Below are 13,781 nucleotides of genomic sequence, written 5' to 3'. Positions count from 1 at the left end.
AGTGTGATATTGTAAAGATTGATTGATACCCACAGGAAAATGCAGCTCTCTGTGATGAAGTTGCCCACTTAGAGGAAAAGTTTCTAAGAGCGAAAGAGGAGCGGAGGTGAGTAGACGTGTAAAAATGGTATTGGACAACTGGTGTGTCCAGCAAGGACTTTCACATTCATCCAACTTTAGCCTGTTTTTTTGCACAAAAACCAAATGATTGAATCACATTAATATTCCTTTTCATTTGCAGGTTTTTACTGAAGTCACTGTTGCAGTACCAGTCGTTGTCAGAGGGTGAGATACTGCCAACGCCTAGCTCGAGCTCCCATCCGCCTGTGCCACCTGTGGCATTGACCTCAGGTCCTGCAGGGGCTTCGGGCCTGTCCGGGGGGCACAACCTGGTGTCAATGGTGTCAACAGGGGAAGACGGACCGCTTAAAAAACCAAAGAAGGAAAGGAAAGAGCGAGGCAGGGAAAATGGAAAAGAGGAACGTGAGTGCTGGAATAAGATAACATGAAACATGAAATTAATTTTACAAGCCATGAGTACAATTATTATTTATTTTATTTTATTGTCTTGTGTTTGCTCAGTTCCAAAGAAGATGTCTAAGAAGAGAAAGTTGGCAGACGGGTCTCGGAAGCTGGTGCAGCCAATACCTCTGGACTCGTCTGGTCGTCCCGTCTTCCCCATCGTACTAGGAGGTTTAACAGTCTACAGTCTGGGAGAGGTCAGTGTGTGGCTTCACTCACTTGTTGTAGCTTTATTATCAAAATGGTTACTTATATTGTCAGGCACACATGCTCTTGTCATGCTGTGACAAGTCAAACTGTCCATCAGGTGGTGGTTCAATAAATAAATATGGAGTCTGTAACACAACAAAATGTTGATAGAGAGCTGAATGCAACCTTTTGTCTGATCTCCAGATCATCACAGACAGGATGTTGTTCCACGATGAGTGTGCCATCTACCCAGTGGGATTCTGCAGCACACGAGTCTTTGCCAGCATGAAAAACCCCGACCAGCAGTGCCTCTACACCTGCCAAATCAAGGATGGGGGAACAGGTCCACAGGTACACACACACACACACACACACACACACACACACACACACACACTGTTTGTGGAAGTCATGTTTGCCAAATCATTCTCCTCTCTGACAAGTGAACACAACTTAAGTACCGTGTTCAACCTCGTTGTTTAAGTTTGGTTCAGTTTGTAATGCTGTGATTGACAGGATTCCCACAGGTTTTTGAAATCCTTCAAGTTTGTAAATTTGAAGGGGGGGAAAAAATCAAGGCCTTGAAAGTATTTGAAAATAGATATGAAGAGACATGGTTATTTGATGCTTGCATTGGTGCCTGAATTGTATATTTTGTGCAGGAATAGAGTTTAAGTTCTTTTGATGTACTTTTTTAACCTTAATGTTAGCACAGGTCATGTCCCGCTGTCTGTGTGTGTCTCCCACTGTTTTCTGCCGTCACTGTAACACAGCAACACAACTGAGAAATGTTCACCTATTCACACACCCTCTCTCTCTTTTTAAGTTTTGTCTGAGAGCTTCTGTAGAGCCTGCTGGTTTTATTAATTAATTATAAAACATCTGTGTTGTAACAACACTAATCAACCTTGATCTGTGTCTCAAACTATGCTGTGTTGGGTCCTTGAATATGGTGGAATTGGGCATGGAAAGTCCTTGAATTCAATGTTTAAAGAAGTATTTAACGACTGGAAAGATGGCCCTTGCATCAAACGGGGCTGTCTATGCAGTAGAAAGATGCAGATATTTTAAACTTGGTGTCACATGACCAGAGAAAACCAGAGATTTTTGCTGGCAGAAGAGTGGGGGTTCTGGGTACAGGCGAAATGGACACAGGTTCACAATTGTTAATTTGCATTTTCTACCAACATTGTAGTGACACAAAACAGGTTGGAAGGTGCAGGAAAACTGAAAGTCGATGGTTTTGAGTAAACTTTACTAAACATGCTATTCTATAATATTCCTCCAGTTCGAGATTGTGCCTGAAGACGATCCTCAGAATGCCATTGTGGCCTCCTCTGCCCTGACGTGCCACTCCAATCTACTGAAGGCCATTGCATCTGTCAGGTACCAAAGTTCACCACAAAGGCTTGGATTGGTTGTGTTTGATTGGGGTATTTGGTTTTAATTAACAAACAACAAAAAGGCTTTGTGCTTCAGGGTTTGATGTTAGTCCACTATCAGACTAATTCATAAAAGCCAAGTCAACTGTATTTGATCACTTTGAAAAACTCTTTTGATGCGTCCTTCTCTTAGTTCAAAGTCTGTGGTGCCCATCGTGCCGTCAGGAGCTGACTTCTTTGGCTTCTCACACCCAACCATCCAGAATCTCATCCAGAGTTGTCCTGGAGCCCGCAAATGCAGCAAGTAAATTCACCGCTCTCACTGAGTACACGACATGCACTTCACAACTTTTCTGACTTTTAAGAATCTTCTGAGATTAAGAAGGAGATGTATTTCCATGTTTTTACAACATTTTAGATTTTTGGACTGTTTATTTTGAAAAGCAGATGACTTACTGTGCTTAGTAATGTAAAGTTTACATTATTTAAACAAGAAGCTACTGTAGGTAGTGTGGTAACCATTAAGCTATGAGGGATTAATTATTATAGACTGTGACAATTTTTGCAAACTGTTGTTCCCAGATGATGAATAAAATTTTGTTATTTCTCGGTGATATGGACAATAATACCACAATATGAAATAATTTAGAACTTCACTATTTTATTTTGTTATGACCTGATCTATCTAGTGTGTATTGAACCAGTTCTATGCAGTAAACTGAAGCAGAAAGAAAAAAATATTCAAACAGTTTTGCAATTAATTCAATTTCTTTTTTGACATTGCATCAAATTAACAGGGATTTTTCTTTTTTTACTTTGTTGCCTTAGCTACCGATGGATACGTTTCGAGGTGTGTCGCCCTGGTGACGGCCAGGTTCCTCACAGCCTATCGGAGGACGATGCCTCAGTCAACTTTGAGGCCTACCAGAGACACCAGGGCTTTGATGAGAACATCAAGACGGAGCACATAACAGGTTGGTTAAATATCACTCTTCCATACTGGAGATGTTTCTAGCTTTGCGGTACTGTTTATCAATGTGTCAAACATTTAGAAACCAGTGGAGCCTTAGGTTGAACAGCTGGGTAAGAGTTCTCGTGGTGGGGAAACAAGTAAAAACTGTTTTGTTCCTCGATAACTGCTGTCAAAATGTGTGAGCGAAGTGAAGCTGCTCAGTTATACTTTTCTCTGCTCAAGTGTGTGTGAATTACCTTCCTTACCCCAGCAACTGCTCCTCCAGGCCTTTGCTGTAAATAACATATCATAAATGAAAGTGTCTAGGTTAGCTGAAAACTGTAAGTGCACTCCTCTTACAAGAGTATCAGGCCATGAGGATTTCAAAGCAAAAGTGTGGCCATACTGCCAAACCTTTCATAGTTCTGTCATTTTTGATATCTCTTGCATTTTCTAGTTCTGACATGATGATCCCACAGCATTGAAAGTAGCTGCATGGACAGTATTTCCTCAACCAGACTGAAATCATTCTGACTCTGTTTAAATGCAATATGATAAGTGATCTGACGAGATGTGTGTTTACATGCCCTAAAGCATTTTATCACAATGTAAGTTTTTGACATGTTCTGAAGCATCTAATCTGCTGACAAGACACACCCACCTTTAAAGTGACGAGATTTTTGAATGGAATTTGGTTTGTTCTTTTTCAAGGGGACACACTAAGTGCCCATTTAAATCTTCATTTTATATTTTTTTGCTTATCAGTAAGTGTACACATCAGTGACATGACTCACAGTTCAGCACAGAATTCTTGTAAATTCAGCAAATACCAGGAACTCTTTCATATCACCCCCACTTGGGGCAAACCTGTTCACAAACAGTATCTTTGTTTCAACCTCGATGCTCGATTGAAAATTAATTCTCATCAGGGGGGATTGGACCAGTCTCTTCTGATTGATCATGAGCCATTTTTACTGATTGTTAGTGGAATATTATATCAGGGTTCATGTAAATGCAGCTAGTGACTCGTCTTCTCTTGTTTATCCGTCTGTCTTTCCTCAGGACAGACACCACAGTCTCCCAGCTCCTCTCATCAGCACCACCTGACCTCCCCGACCATGAAGCCCTCTACCTCATATTACAGCAGCTGAAATCGAGGTCAAACATGATCACAACCCTCGTGAACTTTCATTCTTTTTTACAATGTTGTTTTTTCCCCCCTTTCCCTGCCTGGCTCAATAACTCAGTATGTCATCTTCAAGCGATCCCAGACTGTATTACCGGGGATATGTGCTAGCATGGTTGATGCTAATATACTGGATGTGGTTGGTTAGTTAGCTTTGTGCTTAATGTGCCAATAGCAACATAAACCCAACACCTGTGTCGGGTGACATTACGTTTGAAATGTAATTAGTATAATATTTTTTACTAATTGGTGTGTCAGTACATGGCACACTGTAATCCTGTTGGTATTTAAAGCTGCAGTTGTTGAAACAAGTAGATTATTGTGGATTAATAATAACTTCATCGCATTTCCATCTGTTTTATTTTGAAATAAAAAGCATCAGCTTTGAATGTAACACACCCACATAAACTTAGCAGCTGCTTTTGTCATTTATTTGTGCAAAATTGTACTCAAGGCTCATTTGTGTTGTAAAATTCAAAATCCACAGTTTCATTTAAATAAAAACACATTTGTCACAATTATCTACATTCATGAAGTCCAGCAATTATTAGCAGTGGTTGTAACAGCACTGATTGTATACAGGATAAACACATGAAACCAAAATTATATATACAGACCTATCTGCCTTTCTAAGCTCCATTAAGCTTTGTGTTGTACCAGGCAGACTGATGATAAGTGGATGAAAGATTACTGAAAATCTGTATTCAAGTACAAGTACAGTTACATTCCTGAATTATTACTCAATTACAAATAAAGGGTAATTATTAACTACTGGTATTAAAATAATACTCGAGTAAAAGTGCAAAGTATTCTTCTCAAACGCTACTCAGAGTATTAGTTACTTTAAACTGTTGATGTTTAATGCATTATCAATAGCAGCAGTCAATCAAAAGGGTTTCTGTTTCTCTAAATCTTCCTCCCAACTCCTGCTCTGTTCTGCTCGGTGGTCATGGTCACCTCTTCGGACCTGCGCCTGCTGCACAGTTTTGTTTATTTTGTCCGCATGTCAGGGTTTTCATTGGCCCGTTTGTGATTGGATAGTCTTATTGGGTACAAAATGTATATGAAAGGTTTAGATATCAATTCAAATCATACTCAGCACTCAATTTTGATTATAAAAGTAACTAAGTAGATTACATGGTGTAATGCATACTTAAGTATGATTAAAAATCACAGACTTGAAACAATACTCCACAATACAAGTGCCCTAAAAAATGACTTACAGTAATTTGAGTAGCTGTAGTTAGTTACTTCCACCTCTGCTGATCTTGAAAAAATAGTTTCCTCAGAGACTGATTGGTAACACTTATTTAGTAATTACTAAAAACCGAGTGGTTAAACTTTCAAGACAATGCAGGAGCCAAAACAAACTGTTGAATTAATAAAAACCCCACAAACATTAGTTATCTCACCATCACTTTTACATTGTCATCAATTGTCTTAAATCTGGCGACATCCATCCAAGCAGCGTATTTCCATCTCAAGAAGAAAAAAAAGGCACTTGCTTTTGTCAATTTGTCTTCTTACAGTTGCTGGTTCAGTAACTTATCCAAACGTTTCCGTTGGGTGGGTAGCGGTTGATAATGAAAGGAGGTGCAGGTAAAATCCCACTGGAGCTGTAGATTGGACAGGCTTTAAACTTGCAGGGCCAGTCTCTCCATGCATATCTGATGGCAGCTACTTCATCAGTAAGCTCACACACTTTGGCAGATACTTGGACAGTGGTCCGACCCCACTGCATGATGGGAACTTCAATCCAGCGAGATTTACGCCCACATGGAGCCTTAATCCTCGAGCAACAGATCTTATTAAAAGAAGACAAAAGACAAATAGATGTTTTGTGTTGTTTGTTTAGCAAGAAATTAGTTTATTGATCATCAGACCGAACATCAACTACATCTAACTGTTATCTGATAGTGGTTTTCTGTTAGCATTTGTTAACAAAGCCAGTGCGTTAATATGGGACACAACTGGCACTGACTAACCAGCCTTACCTCAAAGATGTCTTTAGACGGTGTAACAGAGACGGTCTGATCGTAGGTGATGTTGACATACACTGGAGTGGACAGGATGAGGTTGGGGAAAGGTCCAAGGAAGGGCACGTCCGGCTCATTATAGGCCACTGCCCGAGCTCCTAGTGTCAGTCTGTGGGCTACATCCTGCTTGTCTCTGGGGTGGATCCTGAAAGAAAAATAAAATCACTCCATGATGAGACAGATGGTGAGACCAGATAGGGAGGTTGAAAGTCAATACAGTAAAAAATAAAAAGAGCTTATCACTTAGAAATGAAAATAATCACATAATCAGATGTAATAAAGACAAAAACAGCAGAAAGCTGTTTCCCTGCTGGTCTTTCAGCTTTCAGTACATTAAGGAAGTCTGTAGATATGAGAATTATGCCAGAGACTTACTGTGCCTTGGCAGCATATCAGGCACAAGTCCATTAAAAAGTTTTATGGATGTTTATAAGGATCTTAAAATCCATCCAAAGACTAACTGGAAGCCAGAGCGAGAAAGATTTGAACAGGTGTGATTTGAGCTCTTTGCTCCCATTAAAAGTCTTCCGGCAAAACTCTTTATAAACATACTCAACATAAATGGAATCAGGTCAAACCTGTCACGGTCGTCAAAAATAGCACTGGCTTCCTGCACCGCAACACTCAAGATAAAAGTTAGTTTTACATGGACTTCTGACATGTAAGAATTCTTGATCAAATCTACATGAAGGAGTTGCACAGCAGTAATTTGAATGTTTATTTCACACAGTATCTCAGTATAAATTGTGCCCCCACATTATACCTGAATGTCCTGAACACACGGCTGTATCGTACAGTCTGAAGCTTATTCATAACGGTGCCATTGGAATCACAAATGCTGCGCAGTTAGTTTTCTCTTGTGCGTCTATTCATTCTGTTTTAACCTGTATTATATATAAAGATTAGGCTACACTGACATCAGTATTATACTATATGTAGAATTAGACATTTCCAAGAACTCCAGAGCATTGTTGGTGTTATTGGTTGGTGTTTCTCCTTTTAAAAAATGACTTTTTCACTGAGGTCAAAAAAAAGTTTTCTGTCCTGCTTGCGGCTCACAAAGGTAGGTATGAACGAGTATTAACGGGCGGTCTGGCAGCAATCCAGCATCGCCAAAAATGACATTTATATTACCACAATAGACACCAATCTGTTTTTGAGCCCTAACATTGTTATAGTTAATTACGTAAATTGAGGTCAAATGTTAGGAATGCATAAACACGATCCTTACGAGCCATAGGGGGAGGATTCATCTGGTAAATCCATAGCCACAGCCATGAAAGTTTTCTGCATGCGGGGATTTGGGACAAAGCCGATGTCTGCTGTCTGGTGCCAGCGGATGTTCGGAAAGCCGTCGTCTGTGGAGTCTTTTTTGTAAGTAGACAGCTACGAGTACAAGGAAATCATGGATTACATCTACAATACTGCAAATGATAGTTCTTTGTCAGTACTTCTTTCCATTATGCAAATTTTAACTATAATACCAACATACCTGGACAAATCCAAAGGGGAAGTCGTGAGCAGTCTGCCACCCTGAGCCCTGGTGAAACGCCATCCTCCAGTCATCAATCATAGTGGGGAAGGAGCAGTTGTATGTATCTTGATGATAAACTGTATTTGCCTCACCTGGAGGAGAGACAAGAGTTATAGATGCATGATGGTCAGTGTATCTTTTAGTCATTTGATCCCCTGGTCTGTTGACCGGATGTGGTCATTTACAAGACAAGACCGTCAGATGTAGGTTTGCCAGACGGTGCTGCTTAAGCCTGGGTTAAAGTGCGGTTAAGCCCCCACCTCTTGAGGACAAAGCCTCTGTACATGGGACGCCCGCTCTACCAACTGAGCTAATGGGCGCCCTACTTCTTTTTTTTGTTTTGTTTTTAATACGTGTTTCTAAAAAGAAATTCAAAAGAACAAAAGGTACTTGGATCCATGGTATACCAAACATCTGCTACCTGTGCAGGTAGTCTTACCTTGGTACCAGATGGCTCCTTTGATGGTCATGTTGAGCAGCGGGTGGATCATCGCATTCCACAAGACAGAATTTCTCTCTTTAGGGCTGATAAGATGTTCACAGTTAGTGCATGCCAAGTTTTTTTTGTTATTGTTATTGTTAAGTGCCCTAAATCAGTTACCATACATATCAGGCTGCAGCTTAGCTCAACTATCTTTACCTGTCTTGACTTGGCTCTAGACCACACTGCTGCAGTGCCCTGGAAGATGACCAGGCTTCGACAGGGGTGCCTCCCCAACAGGACTCCACCAGTCCTATGGGGTACTTCAGGTTCTCGTACATGTAACGTCCAAAGAGCCAGCACACTGCAGAGAAGCCTGCCACATGTCCTGGAAATACACCTGTCTGTTAATCAGTCATCAGCACCATGCAAATAGATGGTAGTACGCCCATAAACAAACAGCATAATGCTATATGTACATTTATAACATCTCAGTTGCAGTTCAATACCCCAAACCAACACATTTAGCTGCAAACTTTAAAGTCCTTAAATAACTCTGAGTAAATAAAACCTTGACTTACTTGCTGTAGGCACAGACCAAGGGAGTTCCACTTGAATCAAATCAGTCAGCTCAGTTTCACTCTGGTTCAAGGCCACCATAAAAGTCCTCACATGAGGATACTTTGCTGCGAGGGCCAGCTCCTCTAATGCATTGAAAATCTGTTGGAGAATGTATAAATCATAAATAAAGAGCATTCATTAAACAATAAACTTTAAAAAAAGAAAAATACACAGCAAAAAAATTGTCTTTTTGTATAGGATGCTTCATAGTGCAGTGATATAATGTTTTCAAGGCATACCGTGGTATGAAGATTGACAATGGTTATACTGTGTTCAGTTGCTTATGTTCGGTATTGACTTATAGTGTATTAGTTTGATTAGAAAAATAATAGTTCAAGTTCATATTAAGTTCAAGTTTGTGTCTGTCAGGAGGACATTATATTTTTGAAATTCTAAAAAAAATGTTTCTTCACCCCCAAAAATATTTTTGTATTTATTTTGTTATGGGTCATTGTAATCGATAAAAATAATTATAATAATTGTGTAATGTATACTGTGATACTCTGAGACTGTGATATTTTCTGAGATATTGTACCATCAAAATCTCATACCGTTGCAACACTACTGCACAGTACTGAACATAATGTATGAATTTGCTAAGATATAGTATTTTGTATGAACAGTATTATGGCTGCACCATATGGTCCTTTCTGCATTGATTGATTACACTGATTGAATATTGCACTTGGCCATATTGTGATTTAGATAATATTAATGATTAATTATGCAGCCCTATACAGCACACAACATATATGAGCTCATCAGAAAGATGGACTGGTGTTCACCTGGCTCGGCCTACCTGAGATGTTTTAAAGTACATGTTGCTCTGCCCTCCACACAGCCAAACATCTCCAAACAGCACATCTGTCAGAGTGGCTTTGTCGCCCTGGATGAGCGCTGTGACAGTGTAGGGACCGCCGGCTTCAACAGGGTCAAGAGTGGCACGCCAGATACCTGGAAAGTTAGTGTTTGAAAAATGGACTTTAGACAGACTTTAATCTCATTTGTGCGCTTTTGACTGAGGACTAGGTTTGCAAACGGTATGTGATTTTCACAATAAGATAATTATCTCAGAATATATCATGGTATCACAATATAACACAATTATTATTGTTGTTATTATTACCAGTTAAAATGACCCTTAAAGGAATATAAACAGAATTGTTTTTTTGGTTGAACAAATGCTTTATTAAGGTTTTTACAAGATATTAAGTCCTGATAGACATGAAACTGTTATAAACTTGAAATATATATATTTTAACTGCACTTAAACCATAGAATTCAATACTGTAGATAAGTAAATGTATCTGGTATGATCACCATCAAATTCTTATACCACGGATTCCAGTGATGGAATGTAACTAAGTACATTTACTCAAGTACTGTACTTAAGTACAATTTTGAGGTTCTTTGCATGAGTATTTCCATTTTCTGCCATACTTTACACATCGAACCCACTGCATTTTAGAGGCAAATATTGGACTTTACTCCACAACATTTATTTGATAACTTAAGGTACTCATTACTTTCCAGATGCTGCATCAAAGCCAAAGCAGAGCATTTTTTAATGATTTTATTTGATGGCAATCGGATAAAAAAGAAAAAAAAGAAATACTACTGATTCCAATAATGTCTGATCTGATTATCAGCCAGGCTGATAAACAGTCGACCCATAATATACAATATATATACACAGTGTTGTATAAACTACCCAAATGTCATTCTTGAGTAGAAGTAAAGATATTATGTTAAAATATTTATTTGGGGAAGATGTAAGGCAACCATACGAATAGTATCTGTTATTAAATGTACTGAAGTGTCAAAAGTACACGTAAAAGTAAACACATACAATGTACTTTTACTTTACTTACTTATACGACCCGTAGTATACTGTATATAAATGTATGTATATACTGTATACTATGGGTCGACTGATTATTGGTCTGACTAATTATGGGATCCGATAATCATCATTTTTGTGATTAGCATTATCAGTGTGTTTTTTATATGACCTTCGATAAAATAAATTAAATTAAAAATGTGCTGCTTTGGCTCTGATGCAACATGTAATCTGCAAAGTAACTAATGTAATCTAGTGTAGTGAGTAAAAAGTACAATTTTTGCCTCCAAAATGTAGTGGAGTGGAAGTAAGCAAAGAAGCAGAAAATGGAAATACTCAGGTAGAGTACAAGCAGCACGAAATTGTACTTAAGTACAGTACTTGATCAGATATACAAAGGTACAGTGGATATAAAAAGTCTACACACCCCTGTTAAAATGAGACCAAGATAAATCATTTCAGAACTTTTTCCACCTTTAATGTGACCTGTAACCTGTACAACTCAATTGAAAAACAAACTAAAATCTTTTAGGGGGAAAACTAAAAAATAGAAAACTAAAATAATGTGGTTGCACAAGTGTGCACACCCTCTTATAACTGGGGATGTGGCTGTGTTCAGAATTAACCAATCACATTCAAACAAAGTTAAATAGGAGTCAGTACACACCTGCCATCATTTAAAGTGCCTCTGATTAACCCCAAATAAAGTTCAGCTGCTCTAGTAGGCTTTTCCTGACATTTTCTTAGTCGCATCTTACAGCAAAAGCCATGGTCCACAGAGAGCTTCCAAAGCATCAGAGGGATCTCATTGTCAAAAGGTATCAGTCAGGGGTAGGGTACAAAAGAATTTCCAAGTCATTAGATATACCATGAAACACAGTGAAGACAGTCATCATCAAGTGGAGAAAATATGGCGCAACAGTGACAATACCAAGAACAGGACGTCCCCCCAAAATTGATGAAAAGACGAGAGGAAAACTGGTCAGGGAGGCTGCCGAGAGGCCTACAGCAACATTAAAAGAGCTGCAGGAATTTCTGGCAAGTACTGGCTGTGTAGTACATGTGACAACAATCTCCCGTATTCTTCATACGTCTGGGCTATGGGGTAGGGTGGCAAAACAGAAGCCTTTTCTTACGAAGAAAAACATCCAAGCCCGGCTAAATTTAGCAAAAACACATTTGAAGTCTCCCAAAAGCATGTGGGAAAATGTGTTGTGGTCTGATGAGACTAAGGCTGACCTTTTTGGCCATATTTCCAAAAGGTATGTTTGGCACAAAAACAACACTGCATATCACCAAAAGAACACCATACCCACAGTGAAGCATGGTGGTGGCAGCATCATGCTTTAGGGCTGTTTTTCTTCAGCTGGAACTGGGGCCTTAGTCAAGGTGGAGGGAATTATGAACAGTTCCAAATACCAATCAATGTTGGCACAAAACCTTCAGGCTTCTGCTAGAAAGCTGAAGAAGAAGAGGAACTTCATCTTTCAGCACGACAACGACCCAAAGCATACATCCAAATCAACAAAAGAATGGCTTCACCAAAAGAAGATTAAAGTTTTGGAACGGCCCAGCCAGAGCCCAGACCTGAATCCGATTGAAAATCTGTGGGGTGATCTGAAGAGGGCTGTGCGCAGGAGATGCCCTCGCAGTCTGACGGATTTGGAGCGTTTTTGCAAACAGGAGTGGGCAAATATTGCCAAGTCAAGATGTGCCATGCTGATAGACTCCTACCCAAAAAGACTGAGTGCTGTAATACAATCTGCTGGTGCTTCAACAAAGTATTAGTTTAAGGGTGCGCACACTTATGCAACCACATTATTTTAGTTTTTATTTTTCCCCCTAAAAGATTTCAGTTTGTTTTTCAATTGAGTTGTACAGGTTACAGGTCACGTTAAAGGTGGAAAAAGTTCTGATTTATCTTGGTCTCATTTTTTTTACATCACAAAAACCTGTCACTTTAACAGGGGTGTGTAGACTTTTTATATCCACCGTATATCTTGCCTTGCCTTGTACTTTTGATATTATAAGTACAATTATCTACCAGAAAAGTACTTTTGATACAGTACATTTAACTCAAGTACTGTTCGTATGGGCGAGTCTCATTAACAACAGTAACAATACCGCTGCAACCCTACCAGGGCGTGAAGTGTGTACGGACTATAAATCCCCTTCAGGGCAAATTTGTGATTTTGGGCTGTATAAACAAAATGGACCTGACTTGACTGACACAGATTTATGACATCTTTGTGTTACATAATCAAAACAGTAACATATTCTGTGGTGTCACAGAAACATGTAGCTTGTAAATATAATGCATAATTATAATCTATTAAGAAAAATGTTTGAGAAGCTGATTCTGTGTTCAAACAGTGGTCACAAAGCAAAAGCTCCCATACACAAAAAGGGTCCCTGCCATATCTGCCGCTGTATGGATTCACTCCGTGTGGCCTCTGCCTCCATTCAGGGACCCTGTTGATGTCAGCAGTAAACTTCCCACCTGGCTGCACTCACCTTTTGTCACAGTGACCGGTGAGCTACTCTGGTTGATGGGTCCTGACAGGAGGAGGGTGACCTGAGCACCCTCGGGTCCGTAGCCCCACAGCACAGCTTTCTCTGGAGACTTCTGCAGCACCATGTGGTCTCTGTAGTAGGAGGCGAAGTGCAGGGTCCCATCTACACACACACACACACACACACACACACACACACACACACACACACACACACACAGTTTTACTATTGACCCAGTGCTTCTATAACATGCAACCATTATTTTGAAAGTCCCATTCAATGTTCAAAGCATAAAATGTGTAACAGGGAACTGAAAGTAGATGCATGAGCGGCTTTTGGTGTCCGTTACAGTTGAGTGCAGCCTACTCACCAGAGTACTGAACAGAGGCAACAAGTATGAGAAGAACACACAGAGTCACCGCCATGACGAGAAGACAGCCCACATGAACACACAGCTGGAGAGCCCTGGCGGACAAAGTCATGAGAGGCAATGTGACTCCTCAGGGACAGGCCATGTCACAGCTGAGCGGCTGGCCGGGATTTCCACGACCTCGAGGAAGAACCGAGGACTTCGACTGTTCCTC

General features: G+C 39.9%; 2 protein-coding genes across 2 annotated transcripts in view; one reads left to right on the top strand and one right to left on the bottom strand.

Annotated features, from left to right (window-relative positions):
• The window catches only part of tbrg1 (transforming growth factor beta regulator 1), a 25,110-nt gene extending 20,352 nt beyond the window's left edge, over nt 1-4,758 (top strand). The window contains 8 exon segments of the mRNA XM_073482863.1: nt 36-106; nt 242-483; nt 583-719; nt 916-1,062; nt 2,000-2,097; nt 2,287-2,397; nt 2,922-3,067; nt 4,108-4,758. Coding sequence (XP_073338964.1) covers nt 36-106; nt 242-483; nt 583-719; nt 916-1,062; nt 2,000-2,097; nt 2,287-2,397; nt 2,922-3,067; nt 4,108-4,196 — 1,041 coding nt within the window. The 3' untranslated portion in view covers nt 4,197-4,758.
• siae (sialic acid acetylesterase) lies at nt 4,636-13,781 on the bottom strand. Its single transcript, XM_073482873.1, has 10 exons — nt 13,568-13,781; nt 13,198-13,359; nt 9,643-9,797; nt 8,804-8,942; nt 8,442-8,610; nt 8,241-8,326; nt 7,760-7,893; nt 7,499-7,653; nt 6,226-6,412; nt 4,636-6,035 (listed from the first exon to the last, which is right to left on the bottom strand). The coding sequence occupies exons 1-10, from the start codon at nt 13,677-13,679 to the stop codon at nt 5,769-5,771; spliced, it is 1,566 nt and encodes a 521-aa protein (XP_073338974.1). The 5' UTR covers nt 13,680-13,781; the 3' UTR covers nt 4,636-5,768.

This window comes from Pagrus major, chromosome 2 (assembly GCF_040436345.1).
Source record: "Pagrus major chromosome 2, Pma_NU_1.0".
NCBI lineage: Eukaryota > Metazoa > Chordata > Actinopteri > Spariformes > Sparidae > Pagrus > Pagrus major.
This window is presented reverse-complemented; position numbering and strand designations above follow the sequence as displayed.